The sequence below is a fragment of the Eubalaena glacialis genome, chromosome 11 (assembly GCF_028564815.1).
Source record: "Eubalaena glacialis isolate mEubGla1 chromosome 11, mEubGla1.1.hap2.+ XY, whole genome shotgun sequence".
NCBI lineage: Eukaryota > Metazoa > Chordata > Mammalia > Artiodactyla > Balaenidae > Eubalaena > Eubalaena glacialis.
In genome coordinates this window covers 65,416,185-65,436,030 of record NC_083726.1, presented here as the reverse complement: position 1 = coordinate 65,436,030, position 19,846 = coordinate 65,416,185, and the positions used below count along the sequence as shown (strand labels likewise).

At 59.0% G+C, this 19,846-nt stretch overlaps 1 protein-coding gene across 1 annotated transcript; it reads left to right on the top strand.

Annotated features, from left to right (window-relative positions):
* Positions 1 to 1,585: 1,585 nt before the first annotated feature.
* Positions 1,586 to 19,766, top strand: KCNH3 (potassium voltage-gated channel subfamily H member 3). Its single transcript, XM_061205087.1, has 15 exons — positions 1,586 to 1,661; positions 3,122 to 3,355; positions 3,808 to 3,942; positions 4,838 to 4,971; positions 5,416 to 5,659; positions 6,039 to 6,196; positions 6,280 to 6,487; positions 10,367 to 10,648; positions 10,948 to 11,147; positions 11,628 to 11,877; positions 16,588 to 16,805; positions 17,525 to 17,856; positions 18,256 to 18,362; positions 19,001 to 19,077; positions 19,170 to 19,766. The coding sequence occupies exons 1-15, from the start codon at positions 1,586 to 1,588 to the stop codon at positions 19,764 to 19,766; spliced, it is 3,252 nt and encodes a 1,083-aa protein (XP_061061070.1).
* The last annotated feature ends 80 nt before the right edge of the window (positions 19,767 to 19,846 follow it).

Here is a 19,846-nt window from a genome sequence, read left to right as displayed (position 1 = left end):
TTCGGGAACAAATTGCTGTTTTGGCCACGGCGGTTCCTCTGGGCGCGGGCGGTAGCCGCGCTCGCTGGCAAATCGTGGGAGGGAGGAGGAGCGGCGCTAGCAGCGCGAGGCTGGTGGGACCGACGCAGCGCTGGAGACCAGTGAGAGACTGCCGCCCAGGGCCCGGCTCCGCACCGCCCGCCAGCCCCTCCTCCCCACCCCCTCGCTGGAGGTGGGGGTCCCTGCAGCCCCCGCTCCCCCTTCAGCGCAGAGCCTAGTTCTCTAGGACTAAAGGCGCTGGGGCAGCGGAGACTCGGTCCTCTCATTCCCCGCCCGCAAAGACCCACTAGCGCACGGTTAGGAAGTTTCCCCCAGCGTCTGACATCTACTGTACCCTGTATTTGCAACCTGACCCTTCAGCGCAGCCTGGGAGCGGCAAAGGGGGACAGAGAGAAACACAGGGGCAAGACAAAGGATCTGGGGTGCCCCCATCCCCACACACCTCATTTCCACTCCCCACCCCTCCACCTCCCGGGCACACACGGAGAGCGTCTAAACCTTATTTCCAGGACTACCCACCCTCCAATTTCCTGGCAGCTCCAGCCAGCAGCGGCGTCGCTTAGTGACGGATCGATCCATTCCCTGGAGGGTCAAGTTGAGGCTAAGAAAGGCTTGGATGCCCAAAAGCTGGGTTTAGACCCCCTCCCCCAAATCTCCTTTTAGACTTCCCCTGCCCCAACCTCCGCCAACCACCGGTCTTCACCACCTCCACCTGCTGGCCCAGCCCCCTTTCCCATTACATTTTTCTTAGGGGAAATCTTCTAAACCACGCACCCCCCCCCCCCCGCTCATCCCCCGCCTGAGCTCTCCTCAGGTCCCTCCGGGGGAGGAGAGGCTGCCAGGCTCTCTGAGAACCCCCATGCTGCAGAGAAAGACGCCTCGCCCCTGCGGCTGAGTCTGCCCGAGCGGGACCAGGCGCTTGCCCGTCGTTCTCCGAGGGGCGGGCGGGGCGGCTCGGGGTGGCCCGGGCGACCTGCGTGGCGCGGGTAGGGAGGGAGGGCGCCGCTTCCCCTGCCCCCGCGAGGTCCCGAGGGGAGGGGGGATCCCTCGGCAGGAGGCCTGTCCCTTTAAGGAGGCAGCCCTGCCTGGGTGTGCCCCGTCTCCATGGTTACCCCGGTGCTGGCTGCGGGCGCCGGAGGGAGGGAGGGAGGCTGCCGCTTCTCCCCGACAGACGGAGGTAGCTGCGGGGATCTGGTGCCCAACGGAGCCCGAGCCGGAGCAGACCCGCAGCCGAAACGGGAGCCGCTGCTGCAGCCACCTCGAGCCGAAGGTGCCGACAGCACAGCGGGCGCGGAGCCGGGAGTCCGGGAATCGTGGGCGGCCAGGGCGCGAGGAGCCGCGCGCCATGCTCCGGGCCCCGACGGCGGGGACGCCCCCTTGCGCGCGGGCGGCTGGCGGGACCTGCGAGCCCGGGGTGGGCATTGCTCCCCGACGGCTGCGCTAGGGGGCGCGGGGCCCGGCGGGGGGCGGCCGAATTGGGCGCCCTCTCCCGGCGCTGAGCCCCCGCGCCCCGGAGGGATGGGGCAGGCGGCCACAGTCGCCTAAGATGCCGGCCATGCGGGGACTCCTGGCGCCGCAGAACACCTTCCTGGACACCATCGCCACGCGCTTCGACGGCACGCGTGAGTCCCGACCCTCGCCCCACTGGCTCCCGGACCAGCTGTCCCTGGCCAGTGTTCCCGTCAGTCCTGCACCCAGACATCTCAGCCTGGAGCCCTCCTGCTCTCGCCCTCCCTTCCCCGAGCCCCACTTTTAGCTGGGACCACCGTCTCCTTCCAGACGCCGTTTCCGAAAAATTCAGAGTCAACACTGCCCCGGGCCAGGCAAAATGGCTAGAACTCTCTGGGTTTGGGGGCCGGTCATGTCGTCTGTTCCTGGAGTCGCGAACCCCGACCTAGTCAGTCTAACCCATCCCATCCCTGCGTCTGGCGCTATCCCACCGACACTACCCTCGAACTGGCGGGTTGGGAAGTGAGGCAAGGAAGCGGTGCTCAAGGGACAGCCTAGAGGCTAAAAAAACAGATTTAGAAAAGAGGTTTGCAAACCGAGATAGAGTAGGCGGGACTCAGGAGAGCACTGTTAGTCCAACCTCACCTCACCACCTAAACCCACCAGCCTAAACCCACTGAGCTCTCTAGCCCCAAAAAGATAGGTTTGGGGACTCCCACTAAGACTGGAGAAGTTTGGAGAAGGTGACCGGAGCTTCTGGATCCTGGTTTTCCGGGGCTCTGAGCACTGGGAAAGTCGTGAAAGCCCCCTCCCTTCTTCTCCTCCCTCAAACTCACCCCCAGTGGGGCTTCCCAGCTCTCTGCCTCTGTCGCTGGTTCCTGATAGGGACGGAAGCCCATCTCTGAGACCACCCCCACCCCAGGCTTCTCCATCTGCTTTGCCTGCACTTGGCTCCTGCAGCCTGCTGATTCAGCGCCCCCCACTCCCCAATACACTCCTGGCTCCAGGCTGCCAGAGCTCAGCTACCGTTCTTACACCCCCGTTGTGGACCACATTCACTAATTCCTGAGCCAGGGGCTCAGGCAACTGGGGCTCAAACAGAGTGCAGAATAGATGGTGGCTTGGATTGCCTCTCCGTCCAAGTGTGTCTCGGTGGGAGGAGCCAAATAGCCAACCTGAGTACCTGGCTGGTGAGTGAACCTGGCAGAGGCTGGCGGGGCGGGGGGAGGGGGGCTGAGGCTGGCCTAGAACTGGTCCTGCAGTCCTCCTTTGGACATCCCTAACCCCACACCTTACCCCAAGCTGCTCAGGTCACACTCCAGAGGGCACAGCACCCACACGGGGCTGCATTCACCAACCTCAGGGCTCACACATGGCAATTCTTGAATGCACTTATACACACGATGCTAGGAGTGGGAACTTGCAGGGCACTGGCACACAGGTGACACTCTAATTCCTGTTCATAAACAGCTCCTGTCCTAACCCTCCCCCAACCCCCCATCCCAAACACTCACACACAGGATTCCTGGGATTTGTAACACCTACCCTTTGATTGCAGGAAATTGGGAAAGGAGGGGTAGTAGACCCTGTGCCCCTTCACCCCACACCTCCTCTGAGAGGTGCTCTCTTGCAGATAGTAACTTCGTGCTGGGCAACGCCCAGGTGGCGGGGCTCTTCCCCGTGGTCTACTGCTCTGATGGCTTCTGCGACCTCACGGGTTTCTCCCGGGCCGAGGTCATGCAGCGGGGCTGTGCCTGCTCCTTCCTCTACGGGCCAGACACCAGTGAGCTCGTCCGCCAACAGATCCGCAAGGCCCTGGATGAGCACAAGGAGTTCAAGGCCGAGCTGATCCTGTACCGGAAGAGCGGTGAGGGGCCACCTGGCCAGCCTGCCTTACTTTCGTGGTCTCACCCAGCCTGGTACCCACCCCATCCACAGTCCCTCCTTTCCGATCCCATCTTCTCCATCTCCCCATCTCATCCCATCTTCCCACATTCCCCTCTCCTCTTTCTCCACCCCTCCTCTTGTTCCTGGCCCCTCCTTTCTTCGGTCCTCACCCCAACCTCAGCTGGTACTCAATTTCCCATCTTGGATTTCCCACCCCAGCAGAAAAATGTCCCCGTCTTACTTAGCAGGACAGATCTATGAACACACATGTCTGACTGTCGTCTCTGCTCTCCCTTGCCTTCCCCCGCCCTGTTGGATCGAGTCTAAGTGTCCTAAGTGGAGCTGGCATGTGCCTTGACCAGGGGTGTCAATGGCCCCTCTGTCACCTTGGGCGGAGAATGGGAGCTGGGCTGAGTCTGCCTTTGTGCATAGGGCTCCCATTCTGGTGTCTCCTGGATGTGATACCCATAAAGAATGAGAAAGGGGAGGTGGCCCTCTTCCTGGTCTCTCACAAGGACATCAGTGATATCAAGAACCGAGGAGGCCCCGACAGCTGGAAGGAGACAGGTGGGTGCCTGTGGGGCTGCCGATTTGGCTGCTGCGGCTGGGGTGTTGGGTACCTCAAGCCTTGGCGGGGCCATGGTGCCCAGTGTGGGTCTGTGGGCCCCCCACCCCGCCTGCATTCACTGACTCCTGCTCTGCTGGCCGAGGAGCCTGTGCTGCTCTCACCTCCCCAGGCCCAGGTACAGAGAGCTTGTGGAGGCAAAGTTGAACTTTTAAAGTCAACTTTACTAAGAAACTGAAAGAAACAAATTCCACTAGTGCCCATGAAGTACCATTTTCCCACCGATTAGTGAGGCTGAGCGCAGACCCACCTGGCTCCTTGTCCTCATGCAAACCTGTCTGGGGAGCCCTGGCCAAAGCCCTCTTTTAAGTCCTTGTGGTCTTTCCCCTCTTGCATCCTTTAAGGGCTGGGGAGGGGGTGTGCTTTGGACAGCGCACAAAGCCGTCATCAGAAGCTGCTCCAAGGCCTCTTTGCCATTTGGGGGTGTTGGGGGTACTCTCTGTTCCCCATCCCCGCCCCCAGCCCTGGGCGGGCTCGACTCTGCCCAATGGCCTCCTGCTAGCTCTGCACTCCCCACCCTGGGAACCGCCTCCCACTCCTCTCTCAGGCCTTTCCCTGTGGTGTTCCTCTCTTGCCTTGCCTGGGTCCAAACCTCCTTCTCCTAGAAGCAGGCACTGGGTGGAGTGTCTGTAAGCACCCCCAGGACTGCCCGTTGCTGGTGTTGGCAAGTGATTCCAGGAAGTGAGAAACGCTGGAGCCCCCAGCTCTAAATAGACTAACTAGTCAGTGAGCCAGACCAGTCTGTGGGCCAGCAACTGGTGTCCTGCCCGCAAGCCCCTGGGCTGAGGCGCGTGAGTGCTTTGCCCATCATTCTCTCCCGCCCCTCTTCTTTTGCAGGTGGTGGCCGACGCCGATATGGCCGGGCAGGGGCCAAAGGCTTCAATGCCAACCGGCGACGGAGCCGGGCTGTGCTCTACCACCTGTCTGGGCACCTGCAGAAGCAGCCCAAGGGCAAGCACAAGCTCAATAAGGTGGATTGGCACTAGGGTGTGTGTTTGGGGGGTGGGGCAGGGTAGGGGCCGGTTGAGGAGATGGAGAAGGGGAACCGAGCCCACCACAGAGAGAATGTCCAGGGGGCTACTGAGGCCCCACCAGCACTTTGGGGTTTGTGGTGAGAATGTCACACACCTGATCTGTCAAAGGTATAGCGGAGAGTTTTGGCCCTGGAGTCAGATGGGCCTTGGCTCAATCTTGGCTCCTCCCCTAAGCAGCTGCGTGACCTCACCTGAGTCACTTGAGCTCACCGATCCTCAGTCTTCTGATCTGTAACAAGGGGACTCTGATGCCTGTGTCAGAGGTGGTTTTGAGAATGCAGGGAGAGAAAGGAGGCAGATGCCTGTCCCAGACCCTCTCCAAACTCAGCTTGTGCCAATTTCCTGTCCTCCCTGCCTGGACCTGCCCTGCCTCTCATTCAGGGGGTGTTTGGAGAGAAGCCAAATTTGCCCGAGTACAAAGTAGCTGCCATCCGGAAGTCACCCTTCATCCTGCTGCACTGTGGGGCACTGAGGGCCACTTGGGACGGCTTCATCCTGCTCGCCACCCTCTACGTGGCTGTCACCGTGCCCTACAGCGTGTGCGTGAGCACAGCCCGGGAGCCCAGTGCCGCCCGTGGCCCCCCCAGCGTCTGTGACCTGGCCGTGGAGGTCCTCTTCATTCTTGGTATGTGTGCTCTGTGCCTCCCACCCCTCCCTGGGCCAGTGACCCCCCGGGCTTTGATGGGGATAGTCTGCATGGCTTCCACTGCCCCCCAGTGTCCCCCTTGCCCTCCCCCGTTTATGACCTGTGGGCCTTGAAATCAGACCTAGGTTCCAAATATATCTTCATCACTAATGGGTTACTTGGCCCTGAGCTAGTCATAGCCTCTCCAAGCTGGTTTCTCCCTCCATCACATAGGCACAACAATATCCACCCTCTGGTTTACTGCGAAAACTAAGACAATGCAGGTAAAGGGCCCAGGACAGTGTTACACACTGAGCAGGTGCCCCGGAAAATGTGGCTCCTCCCCACCAGTGCTGACTCCCGCCCCAACTTCCCCCAGACATTGTGCTGAATTTCCGCACCACGTTCGTGTCCAAGTCGGGCCAGGTGGTGTTTGCCCCAAAGTCCATTTGCCTCCACTACGTTAGCACCTGGTTCCTGCTGGATGTCATTGCGGCGCTGCCCTTCGACCTGCTGCACGCCTTCAAGGTCAACGTGGTCCGTGCGGCTGGGCTGGGTGGGCTTTGGGGCAGGACAGGGGGGCCGGCCCTGGGGTGACCTCCCGCCTCCCCCCACCTCAGTACTTCGGGGCGCATCTGCTGAAGACCGTGCGCCTGCTGCGCCTGCTGCGCCTGCTCCCGCGGTTGGACCGCTACTCGCAGTACAGCGCCGTGGTGCTGACCCTGCTCATGGCCGTGTTCGCCCTGCTCGCCCACTGGGTGGCCTGCGTCTGGTTCTACATCGGCCAGCGGGAAATCGAGAGCAGCGCCTCCGAGCTGCCTGAGATCGGTACTGGAGGCTGCCTCTGTGTGTGTGTGTGTGTGTGTGTGTGTGTACATATGTGCCCAAGGAATCTGTTCACGTGAGGGTGTGTGCGTCAGGGAAATGTGAGTCCAAGTGTGTGTCTGTCAGGGGATGTCCGTGAGCTGATATCAGGTATCAGAGAGATGTGTGCAAGTCTGCATGTGTACATGCTCATAGGTGTGTATCAGGGGCATGTGTGCCAGTAGGTGTGTGTTTGTAAGGAGAATGAGGGGGCTGGCGCGTGTGTGTGCAGGTGGGAGCGTGACAGAGCCACCACCTCGAGGCAGGCCTGCTCTCCTGCAGGCCCACATTGTGGAGGAAGCCTGGTGGGCTGCCTGGGGGAGTCTATTCACCCCATGGCCTCCTCGTGGTCAAGCTTGTGTCACATTCACATTCGCCCTCTCCCTGCCCAGCTGGGAACCCCACCCCTCTCAGAAGACCTCTCCAGGGTTGCTCCGATGCCTGGCGCTTTCCCGCCACCCTCTCAAAAGCTCATCCCCCACCATCTTGGCTCCTAAGGCCCCTTGCCCACTCTTGTCACCTCTGGCAGCATGTTTCTCAGCTGCTTCAGCCCTGCCCCAGCCCGAAATGCAGCCTTTCTCTGCGTCCCACCAGTGTCTTCACTCTCCTTCATTTCACCTCCACTCTCGCAGCTCCTCCCTCTGCTCGCCTCCCACTCAAGTCTTAACTCCTGCCAGGAGGGCTTCCACCTCCACCTCTCAACCCCAAATGTCACCCTGCAGGTCACAGTGACCTTCTGGGGCCAAACTCTTTCCCTTTGAAGTCCCTGTAGCACCTGACCCTGCCAGCCATCTCTCTGCCCTGTGAGGAGGCCTCCTCCTGTCCTGGCTACCCGCCCCCCCGCCCCCCGCCTTGCTCTCCCTGGGCGATTCCACTGGCACCACGGTGTGAACATCTCAACTTCCATCCTCTCCCTCTGTCTCCAGACCGTTCTGTTCCAACAACGTCTAACTCTCCACGCCCGCAGCTCCAAAATTGGACACACCTTCTTCCTCCCATGCCCTCCAGCCCTCTGGCAACTTCCCCATAACTGGCCTTTAGCCCCCGTTTCTAGTTGGTGGGCAAGAGGCCAGCTGCTCAGATGCCCCCCGCCCCACGACTGTCTGCTCCTTGATGGGGTCGGTCACCAGGAGTCCAGGTTGGCCTTAGAAACATGCTCTGCTCAGTTCCCAGGGATGAGGAGACTCCTGCGAATCCTCCCTCCCTCGCCAAGCCCACGGAGACTGGTGTGTAGCCCAGAGGCCCACTTGGATATTCCCCAAAGCTCTAGCTGCTGAGCACAGGAACCAAGACGTTCCAGGCAGTATGTCAGCTCCTTGGCGCCCGCCCTTTCCAGAGGAAGGCTGTGGCGGAGGCGGCTCTGGGGTCAGACGGCCCCCCAACGAACATGCTCAGAGGACTGGGAGATGGGTAACGGTGATGCAGAGCCCTGACCCCTAAGTGGGTGAGACACCAAATCCCCAGGTCAGTCCCCTCCCCATACAGAACCCAGACACCCCGTGTCTTGCATCCATGTGGATCCTCCATTCTGACCACCTCACAGGGGCTGCTGAGCTGACATGAAGAACACCTTTGGCTCCCAGAGGGGCTCTGAGCCCCTCCATGGAGAGCATGGGGCTTGTAAGGGGCTGTCTGACTGTTGGGCAGATCACACCCTTGAACCCTAAGTTCCAGAGGGGCTGGTACTAGTTCACATTACGGGAGTTTCCAAGTCCTTCACATCATCATATGCCCCTTCTTTCTCCAGGGAAACTACCCCCAACTGGGTGGGAGCCACACCCAGACCTCCCAAAGTCCACCTTGGGAGGGATGTCCATGGGTGAGAGTGGCGCCTCTTGTTGGCCCAGCTCTGTCTGGTGGGAGGTGCCTTCCCTTTCCCTCCTTGCCTTGCTTCTACTGCTCCACTGCCCCTGGTGTGGACATAGAGTTCCAGCCCCAGAATCCCATTAGCCCAGTGGAGATGGGCTGGATTTTCAAAAGACTGTGCTAAATACTGAGGGAGGTCGCTCGGAGCGTTTCTCAGTATGAAAACTACCAGCCTCCAGAACGGCCTCTGCAGCCGACACTCCCCACGCAGAGGGACCATCCCGCCACCAGCTCCAGGGGCTGCCAATGCCCCATGACCAAGACTGAGTGAGGAGGGACCCCTCTGCATCCTCCCCTCATCCTCCTGCTTCTCCACCCTCCAGCCCCCTCCTCCTCACCCAGCTACCGGCTTCACCTCAGAGGCCCAACTAAATGACGACTGAAGAGTTTTGTGTACTTCCTTGCATTCTCACAGCACATCTCAAATAACAGGAGGGTGAGTCCTCACCTTGGCTCAGGACTTTACACATCCCCCCAACTCCTTAGCCTGGAGTTTGCTCCCTCAGTGCAGACCCCACATTCTAGCTAAGCCAAGCTACTCGCCTGTACTTGTCTCCAGCTCTAGGTTTAGCCCACACCTTTCCCTAGATCAGGAATGACCCCCTCTCAGTTTGTCTCAAAACTACCCATCCTCTGAGACCAACCACCAGTGTCCCCTTTTCCGGGAAGCCTTCTAGCTCTAGCCAATAGCATGTGGGTTTGAGCCCCATCCCGGGACCCTTGGGTGCTGTGTACCTCTGAGACATCGCTGCAGTAAGCTTCTGGGGGTCCCCCGGCTCCTGGCACACGTGCATGAGATTGCTGAATGAATGGGTGGGTGGTGAGAGGAGGGGTGTGAGGGTCACAGAGAGCAGCAGCATGTGCGATGTTAGGGTGAGTGTGGAGTCGGGAGCTGGGGAGGGGCACGTGGAGAGGTGGGTCCCACCGCAGCCTGTGATCCTGAGCCCACCCTCTGGACTTCTGTGCTAGATCTGCTCTCTCTCCCTTGCTCCCCATGGCCCCCAGCTCTGCCAGGACCCCTGGGACCTCTGTGGACCCTGGGAACCCCCATCTAACACCCTAGAATTCCCACAGCCCTCCAGCTGGGCTGAGTGACTCTGGGCGGCTGTGGGCTCCTGAGAGACCCCAGTAGGCAGCCCCACCTCCTCCAAGGCCAGACCAGAGAATGGGGGGTTGATGAGGAGACTGGGACGATCTTTATTCTCCTCTCAGTGTCCCAGGCTGGCTTGTGTCTGCGTGTGTACAGAGCTGTGTGCACGGCGGTGGCCTGCCTGTCTGTGGCCTCCGAGTGCACTCACCTGTGTGCTCGTGTCCATGCAGGTGTGTCCCTCTCCTACCTGGGTGTCAGTGTGCAAGCGCCCACGTACCCTTGTCTCTCTCCCAAGCGTGCACAGGCCGTGGCTGTGCTCCTGGGACTGTGCTCACACACGTGTGTCCTTGTCCTCTCGACTGCATCTGTAGCCTTACTGGTGTGTGCACGCGTCCACGTCAGTGTGCCCGAGAACGCATGCATGAGGTTGGGTGGTGTGTGTGGTTGTGGGGGGGGGATGAGGCTGAATGGGGGGCGGCTTTCCGGAGCTCAGAGAAAAAGCAAGAGGAGTCTGGGAGGACAAGGCAGAGGAGGGGGCCCTGGGGATGAGGCTGTGGCTGGTGCAATGAGCCCCCCAGTCCCTCTGCCCGCTCCAGCTGGGCCCACGGCCCGGGATTAGCGCCAGCACAGGGAGGAGGGTGCAGAGCTCCTCGCTCCAGCCTCGGCACCCAGAGACACCGTCTGGGGAGATGACAGTCTCGACCTCGTGTGCTTGTCTTGGGGAGGGGTGAGGGGGTGCACAGGGGCGCGCTGGGCTGGCAGAGGAGGGACGGACGTGGCAGGAAGCGTGGGGGGTGGATTTGCAGCCATGTGTGTCCCCCCCCTGGGGGCACCAGCAGGCACACCTGCGCCCGCAGTGCAGCAGTGCTGTCCTGCCCCCTCCCCAGGCTGGCTGCAGGAGCTGGCCCGCCGACTGGAGACCCCCTACTACCTGGTGGGCCGGAGCCCAGCTATAGGGAACAGCTCTGGCCAGAGTGACAACTGTAGCAGCAGCGGCAGCGAGGCCAACAGGACGGGGCCCGAGCTCCTGGGCGGCCCCTCACTGCGCAGCGCCTACATCACCTCCCTCTACTTCGCACTCAGCAGCCTCACCAGCGTGGGCTTCGGCAACGTGTCTGCCAACACGGACACGGAGAAGATCTTCTCCATCTGCACCATGCTCATCGGCGGTGAGGCCTGCCCCGCTTCCGGTCCAGGGCCCACTCCCTGACTCATGCCCTGGGCCACCCGTCCCTCCCCACCTCCCACAGGGCCCCGAGGTCCTTCCCAGAGGTGCTTCTGCCTAGGGGCCCCAAGGAACCCGAGCCCAGGGCCAGGAGAGCCCACCTGGCCGCAGGACTCCCCACCACACAGTGGCGGGGGGCCTTGCCCAGCCCGGGGCTGCGGGTGGGGAGGACAGAAAGTCCCGCACGGTGTCCGGCTGGGCCAGGCTGGTCCTGGAGGTGACCCCTCTCACCACCCTCCCCAGCCCTGATGCACGCGGTGGTGTTTGGGAACGTGACGGCCATCATCCAGCGCATGTACGCCCGCCGCTTTCTGTACCACAGCCGCACCCGCGACCTGCGCGACTACATCCGCATCCACCGCATCCCCAAGCCCCTCAAGCAGCGCATGCTCGAGTACTTCCAGGCGACCTGGGCGGTGAACAACGGTATCGACACCACCGAGGTGCGCAGGCCTCCAGGGCCGGCCCTTCTTCCAGCCTTTGCTCCTTCAAGGAGTGTGCGCTCAGCCTAAGATTCCCAGGAGCAGCGGGCTGGAGGGCAAGAGATGCAGAATTCTGACCTCCCTGCCTCCACTCTCTCCTGGGCGGCCAGCGGCATGGAGCAGAAGGCAGCCGGGCCGGCTCGGAGGCCCGTCTCCACGCTCGCTAGGTCTAGAGACCCTGCTCAGTGACGGCCAGGTCTAAGGCCTGGAGGAGGAAAGCAGGGCTGCCCATGGGGGGCGGGGAGGATAAAGTGATAGAGAGGGAGGCAGATTGGACCCTGATTGGACCCTGTGTGGAGCTGGATGCTGTGCGGGGTGGAGGGGGGGCTCAAGGCCCCTCCCACACCTGCCCTCGCTCTGAGGCCCTCGGGGTGAAAAGGGCTGGCGGGAGGCTGCCTCCCACTCTCCACCCTAACCTTCGGCACCTGTTCCCACCCGCAGCTGCTGCAGAGCCTCCCGGACGAGCTCCGCGCAGACATTGCCATGCACCTTCACAAGGAGGTCCTGCAGCTGCCCCTGTTTGAGGCGGCGAGCCGCGGCTGCCTGCGGGCGCTGTCCCTGGCCCTGCGGCCGGCCTTTTGCACGCCTGGCGAGTACCTCATCCACCAAGGCGACGCCCTCCAGGCCCTCTACTTCGTCTGCTCTGGCTCCATGGAGGTGCTCAAGGGCGGCACCGTGCTCGCCATCCTAGGTTTGTGAGGGTGGGACGGAGGACGCCAGGGCTTGCGGGGAGGCGGGTGGAACCAGGGCCCCATCTGCAGAAAACGCGGAGAGAAGACGCAGGCAAGGCCACCAGGGAGAAACAGCCAGGGTGGGGTCAGGAGTAGCCATGGAGCCCTGGGCGAAGCTCAGAGCGGACCCAGTGACTACAAGGCGGCAACACAAGGAGGTGAACTCAATCTCGCGGGTGCTGGAGGCCAGACCGAGCGAAGGACCAGCCTTTGGTCTGTGAGGGGACAGAGGGGAGCACTTCCTGTCAAGGAGGAAAATCAAATGCTAAGGATGAAAGTGCTGGAAAGAGTGTTCAGGCAGGAGAAAGGGAGGCATGGACGCCATTCTTTTTTTTTTTCTTTTTAATTTATTGAAGTAGAGTTGATTTACAACGGTGTGTTAATTTCTGCTGTACAGCAAAGTGATTCAGTTATACATATATATACGTTCTTTTTTTATATTCTTTTCCATTCTGGTTTATCACAGAATATTGAATATAGTTCCCTTTGTTATACAGCAGGACTTGTGTATCCATTCTATGTATAATAGTTTGCATCTGCTAACCCCAAACTCGCAATCCAACCCTTCCCCACCCCGCTCCCCCTTGGCAACCACAAGTCTGTTCTCTATGCCTGTGAGTCTGTTTCTGTTTTGTAGATATGTTCATGTGTGTCATATTTTAGATTCCACATATAAGTGATAACATGTGGTATTTGTCTTTCTCTGTCTGACTGACTTCACTTAGTATGATAATCTCTAGTTCTACCCACGTTGCTGCAAATGGCATTATTTCATTCTTTTTTATGGCCGAGTAGTATTCCATTTTATATATATATATATATATATATATATATATATATACCACATCTTCTTTATCCATTTGTCTGTCGATGAGCATTTAGGTTGTTTCCATGTCTTGGCTATTGTACATACTGCTGCTATGAACATAGGGGTGCTTATATCTTTTTGAATTAGAGTTTTGTCTGGATATATGCCCAGGAGTGGGATTGCTGGATCATACGGCAACTCCCTTTCTAGTTTTTTGAGGAACCTCCATTCTGTTTTCCACAGTGGCTGCACCAACTTACATTCCCACCGACGGTGTAGGAGGGTTCCCTTTTCTCCACACCCTCTCCAGCATTTGTTATTTGTAGACTTTTTAATGATGGCCATTCTGACCGGTACCTCATTGTAATTTTGGTTTGCATTTCTCTAATAATTAGTGATGTTGAGCATCTTTTCATGTGCCTCTTGGCCATCTGTATGTCTTCTTTGGAGAAATGTCTATTTGGTTCTTTTTCAATTGGGTTGTTTGTTTTTTTTGTTGTTGAGTTGTATGAGCTGTTTGTATATTTTGGGAATTAAGCCCTTGTCAGTCGCATCGTTTGCAAATATTTTCTCCCATTCCGTAGGTTGTCTTTTCACTTTGTTTATGGTTTCCTTTGCTATGCAAAAGCTTGTATTTGATTAGGTCCATTCGTTTATTTTTGCTTTTATTTCTATTGCCTTCGGAGACTGATCTAAGAAAACATTGATACGATTTATATCAGAGAATGTTTTGCCTATGTCCCCTTCTAGGGGTTTTATGGTGTCATCTCTTATATTTAAGTTTTTGAGCCATTTTGAGTTTATTTTTGTGTATGGTGAGAGGGTGTGTTCTAATTTACATGAGGCTGTCCAACTTTCCCAACATCCCTTGCTGAAAAGACTGTCTTTTTCCCATTGTAAATTCTTGCCTCCTTTGTTGAAGATGAATTGACCGTAGGTGTGTGTGAACGCCATGCTTGTTCACCGCAACCTCCCCCCGCCCACCCCGGCCAGGCCCAAGAGGGGAGATGCTACTTTCCTAGGGAAGGTCCTAGAGCAAGCCCAGGGTTGCGATGGGTGACAGCAGAGCTCAGACTCTGAATACACTTCCCTTCTTGGCAAAAGAAAGAGGTGAAGATGAGGGATCAATTCCCTAGACAAGGAAGGGGAGATTGCAGTTTTGGAACTGACATGATAATAATGCTGGCCCCAGGGGTCCCGCAGAGGGGCCAGCCCTGTGTCCCGGCCCTTACATGCTTCAACTCATACAAACCTCACAAAACCCAGTGCGGAGGAACGATCGCTATTCCATTTTGCATAGAAGGAGACTGAGGCTCCAAGAGGTTAATGAACAGGCAGACTAGGGCTAGAACCTGGTCTGCTAACTCTAAACCTCAGGCTTCTTAACATTGTGTTCTTAGGCGCTCTGCTCTGGGGAGACTCATCCCTCAGAAAGGGCGCGATTTCAGGGTGGCAGGCAACACGGGGCTGCAGGCTTCGGGGCTGTGGGAGGCTTTCAGCAGGGACCCCAGAGGGTGGGGACGCTGTGATCTGCGTGGGTCACGGAGGGCCTCACACACTGATGGAAGGTGCCCGGACCACAGCCAAATCCTCAGGCAGCAGCACTTGCAGACTCCCTCTGGGGACAGCTGACGCCTGGAGGGGCTGAAGTTTGTCATTAACCTGGAGAACCAGCAAGACCACATGCCCAGCAGCGACTGTGTGTCCATCCTCTCTTCCTTGAGGAGGATGGTCTTCCAACAGGAAACAGAAGAAAGAAGTACCATGCGAGCTGAGAGAGGTGTCGTTCATGAGTTTGACTTCTGGCCCTACGTGGAGTTAATGCCAGGACTCTGAACAAACGGAGTTATGGCCACTCACATATGGCTGGCAATCCTTGAGAAATGATGGGAAACTGGAGAGATTCAGAAGGGCAAAAAGGCAGATTTTGACAGCGGCAGACTGGTCACTCCAAAGCAAGATTGTCTAGTGGATTATTAAACAGACGGTTTTCAGCTGGGAGCTGAGGAAGCAGCATGGCTGGGAGCTGGCATGGGTCCTGAAAGAATATCTCTTCTCTGATGCCAGGCACCAGGTCTCAGAATATCCACGTTCAGTATTAAGACAGTGTCACGGGTGGCCATCGCCTGTGCCGTGGCCTTTGCTTCCAGAATTCCCCAGCACTGGGACTTATGCCACCTTTGATCCATCCTGTCCCTACCCACACGTTCCGGATGAACTGTTTCCTCTGTTGACGTGGCCCCTCTGGATGCCCTGATGGATGCCTGGTTCCCCAGCCTCATCACGGCCTGGTTTTCTGCTTTGCCTTCACCCCATCCCCCACCTGCCTCCTTAGTTAAACATCCAGGTGCTTCCTGTCTGCTCCTTGCAGCTAAGGCCCACGGCACATCTAGCAGTGTCAATTCTGGCCCCTACCTCTGTGTATGAACTAACAGCTAAGTGTGCAAAGTTAGTTGGGGAGGAAAGAGGCAAGACGAAGAGAGGTGAGCTGGGTGACAGTGCAGGGAGGACCTTACAGGCCTTGATGAGCTGAGCTGGAGGCTCTGGCTGAGAGGCCAGCCTGGAGGGCAGGCTCTGGTCCCTGAGACCAGTGGCATGGAACTCCGTCCTTGGTCCTGTCCTATTTCTCGTTTTTATCTCCCCTCTTGGATGAAGACAAGAAATACATACTTATCCTATTTCCAGATGACACACGTGAGGACAGATCTCATTCATCAGATGATCATACTGAGATCCAAACTGCTCTCCGAAGGAACCAGAAGGATGGCCTGAAACCAAGAAAATAAGATTTAACGACGATGCGTTCTACACTTAAATTTGAGCAAAAGTCCATGAACATTTAGAGGAGGCCTTTAAGCTCAGTGAGTTCTGCTGGCAGCGTGAGGCAGCCCACAGCGGGGGTGGCAGCGAGCCATCCTTTTCCTTAGGGATAAGGAAACGCTGTCTAATCTCGTGAAATGTCTGGCCGTGGGTTGAGCTGCCTTGTGAGGGCCGTGAGTGCTCTGCCCAAGCCCTGGTGGCATGACATCCCTCTTGGGAATGATCTATAGGGGACTCTTTTCGGGAGGGAAGGGAAGGAAATGAACTTGATTGGCCGTCTATGTGTCAGGCACTTTATCTACACTAACTTATCACCATGTCCCTGATTGGAGACATCCTATTTCATCGATTCTAAGTCACACATTTTTTCCCCACAATTTAACATCTCTGAGATTAGGATGCGGACTCGAGTTGATGCCATTTTACAATCGCTGTCAGCCAGGTGGCAGTCTCAGCCGGGTGGTGGGAAAACCCTCCATTGACACCTTCTGGTAAGATCGCAAAAGCACCACAGACTCAGTTCAATACAGGATCTCTCATATAGATGAGGCACCAGGGCTCAGGGAGGTGAAATAACGCGGCCCCCTGCTTTTTTCACTGTGCCACACAGCACTAACTTGCTGGTTCTACATACTGGTTCCTGAACACGCTCTACCTGAGTCACCTGCAGGGCTTAACAATTGTGGGGTCTCCAGTAGATACTGATTCTGTAGGTAGTGATGGGCCCCGGGGAGTCTGGTTGGTTTAACTTTCCCGGAGGATTCTGATCCACAGGCAACCTGGGAACCGCTAGAACTGGTGTCTCAGATCTGAAATTCGGGTTGTTTCAGCACAGTGCTTTGATCCCAACTGTGCTTGAGCACCTGGGTCACAGTGCTCTTCACCCCGAGCCTGTCTGAGGAGCCAGTGAGGCAGGCAGCAGGGGTCAGCCAGGGCCCGGGCCCCGCTGCTCCCCTCGTGTCCTGGCTGGAGAGGCCCCACTCGACCTCCCTCTCGGGTGGCTGAGGGGCAGGGCTTGCTGACCTCTGCTTCCTCTTCCCAGGGAAGGGTGATCTGATTGGCTGTGAGCTGCCCGGGCGTGAGCAGGTGGTCAAGGCCAACGCCGATGTGAAGGGGCTGACGTACTGCGTCCTGCAGTGTCTGCAGCTGGCTGGCCTGCACGAGAGCCTTGCGCTGTACCCCGAGTTCGCCCCCCGCTTCAGCAGGGGCCTCCGAGGGGAGCTCAGCTACAACCTGGGTGCTTGCGGAGGCCCCGCAGAGGTGAGGGAGCTGGGTCCGTGCGGGGAGGGGCGGGAGTGCTGGGGGGCCTGGTGAGGCGGGCAGAGAAGGGGTTTGTGGGGGTGCTGTGTGAGCACCCCGCACGTGGTGGTGGTGGGGCGCTACGCTCTCCTGCCCCTTCACACTCTCACACTGTCCTTTAGAGCCCAGCCCAGCTCTGCTCAGCCACCACTCCCAGCTCTCCCGGCCCATGAGACGGCCCGCGAGCCCACCGGTACCAGACGAGGAGGCTGTGAGGTCACAGATGAGGGGTGGTGCCCATGGGTCGGGGCCAGGCAGGCCGCACACTAGTCTCCACACTAGCCCTGCAGTGCCCCCTGCTTCTTCACAGTGACACAGGACTGCTCTGAGGGGCTTTTGAATTTTCCTGCCTTATATTACTAATTCCAAACCTGTTTTTGGTACCAGGTCCTCCTGGATCGTTCAGTTAGCCTGAGGGACCAAGTAGAGGGACAGCGTGTCCACACTTGGCTAGCATTTTGAGGGACAGCGAACGCCTCCGGGGCTTGGTGGCTTTGTGGTGGCAGCAGAAAAGCACCCCCTTTCCCTGCCGAGTCCTTCCTTGGGAGGTGGGAGACACTGGGCATCCTGTTTAACAAAATCAGCTCCTCCCATCTAGGGCGATGAGACCAGGTCGGGGGGTGTGAGTGGGACATAGCGGGGGCTCTCCATGATGATTCCCTGTCCCCCACTATCCCCAGGCGGACACCAGCTCCCTGAGTGGCGACAACACCCTCATGTCCACACTGGAGGAGAAGGAGACGGACGGGGAGCAGGGCCCCGCAGCCTCGCCAGCCCCAGCTGATGAGCCCTCCAGCCCCCTGCTGTCCCCCAGCTGCACCTCATCCTCCTCGGCCGCCAAGCTGCTATCACCGCGTCGAACGGCGCCCCGGCCCCCGCTGGGCGGCAGAGGGCGGCCGGGCAGGGCAGGAGCTTTGCAGGCTGAGGCTGGCCCCTCTGCTCACTCTCGGAACTTAGAGGGGCTGCGGCTGCCCTCTGTGCCATGGAATGTACCCCCAGATCTGAGCCCCAGGTGAGCGAGCTCTGGGCCACTAAACTCTGGGCAGAGCTGCAGTGATAGGGCTGGGGCCCTGGCCAGGCACACCCCTGCCCTGGATGCCCATCCATCCCTCCAGCCTCCTCCAAGAAGCCTTCCTTGACTCCTCCTCCTCTCTGCTGCCCCCATTCCACCATTCATGCCATGCACTGCTCAGAACTCTCTTGCTGTTTCACCTCATTCAAGCTTGAATCCCCAGTGAAACTGCGAGCTCCTAGAGGAAGGGACCACGTGTTACCCTTCGCTTGGGGCCCCAAGCCCCCGGCCCAGCTCCAAGCTTCTGCAGCCTCTGCGGACAGTGGGGCATCTTGTCCCATGAAACACTGCAGTGGCTGTCTGTCAACTGATTTGTTGTCCTGGCGCCTGCGTCCACAGGGTAGTAGATGGCATTGAGGACGGCTGTGGCTCTGACCAGCCCAAGTTCTCTTTCCGGGTGAGGCGGTCTGGCCCAGAATGTAGCAGCAGCCCCTCTCCCGGACCAGGTACTGGGGCCCGGGTCCGGGGGGAAGTTGGCAGGGCAGCCCCTTTGCCCTGGGAGCCTCTGAGAAAGTGGCAGGGCACAGACTTTGGGTGCCCTCTTGCCCTCACCCACCTGCATGGTTTGGGCAGGGCAGTGGGTAAGACCAGCACCTTGGTGTTGGAAGGTAGCTGGAATGGAGCTTGGTGAGATCTCTGCTGCCAGGTCTCTGTGTGACCTTGGTTCTCACCCCAGCTTCCCATCTGTAAAAAGGTGGTTGTGCATGTTAAATGAGATAATGGTGCTGAAACCCTCAGCACCGTGTCTGGCCCACTGGGGGGATACAGGACTGGGGAAGCAGAGTTGAAAGTGGCCCCTGGGCAGGCCAGGCGGCCCAGGGAGTGTCCCCTTGCCTGGAGGACAGAACAAGAGACAGGCACAAAGGCAGCTTCCTGAGGGGGAAGCACAAGCCAGTGTGCCCGAGGCCCCCTGGCGGTTTGCACAGAATTCAGCAACTCAGGTAAGGTTGTAAGTAAGTGGCTGTTCCTGGCGGCAGCAGGCCCGGCCAGGCCAGTGTGGTCTGCGCTAAGCGGGCGGAGGCCTGGACCCCACGCTGTCTTCGTTCACCAGCCCTGGCTGGTAACCCCACCCTACTGTCCACAGAGAACAGCCTGCGCACTGTCCCCCTTGGGCCCAGCGAGGTGAGGAACACAGACATGCTGGACAAGCTTCGGCAGGCGGTGGGTGAGGGGCAAGGTGGGGGGCGCCTGCCGTTGTGAGGTCCCCACCCCACTGACCACGCCCTCCTCCCACCCTCCTCCCTTCCCTGCAGGTGATGGAGCTGTCTGAGCAGGTGCAGCAGATGCGGGAGGGGCTGCAGTCCCTTCGCCAGGCTGTGCAGCTCATCCTGGCACCCCACGGGGAGGGCCCGTGCCCTCGGGCGTCGGCAGAGGGGCCCTGCCCGGCCAGCGCCTCTGGGCTCCTGCAGCCTCTGTGTGTGGACACTGGGACGTCCTCCTACTGCCTGCAGCCCCCAGCTGGCTCTGTCTTGAGTGGGACCCGGCCCCACCCTCGTCCAGGGCCCCCTCCCCTCGTGGCACCCTGGCCCTGGGGCCCCCCAGCGTCTCAGAGCTCCCCCTGGCCTCAAGCCACAGCTTTTTGGACCTCCACCTCTGACACAGAGCCCCCAGGCTCAGGAGAACTCTGCCCCGAGCCCAGCACCCCAGGCCCACCGCCTCCTGAGGAAGGGGCTAGGACTGTGCCCCCGGAGCCCATGAACCAGGCCGAGGCTGCCAGTACTGGAGAGCCCCCGCCAGGGTCAGGGGGCCTGGCCTTGCCCTGGGAACCCCATAGCCTGGAGATGGTGCTTATTGGCTGCCACGGCTCTGGCACAGTCCAGTGGACCCAGGAAGAAGGCACAGGGGTCTGACCGCCAGCCCCAAAGCTCAGTGTTGCCAGACATGCTGCCATCTGCCCAGCCTCAGGGTGGAGGAAGGGTGGCAGCCACCC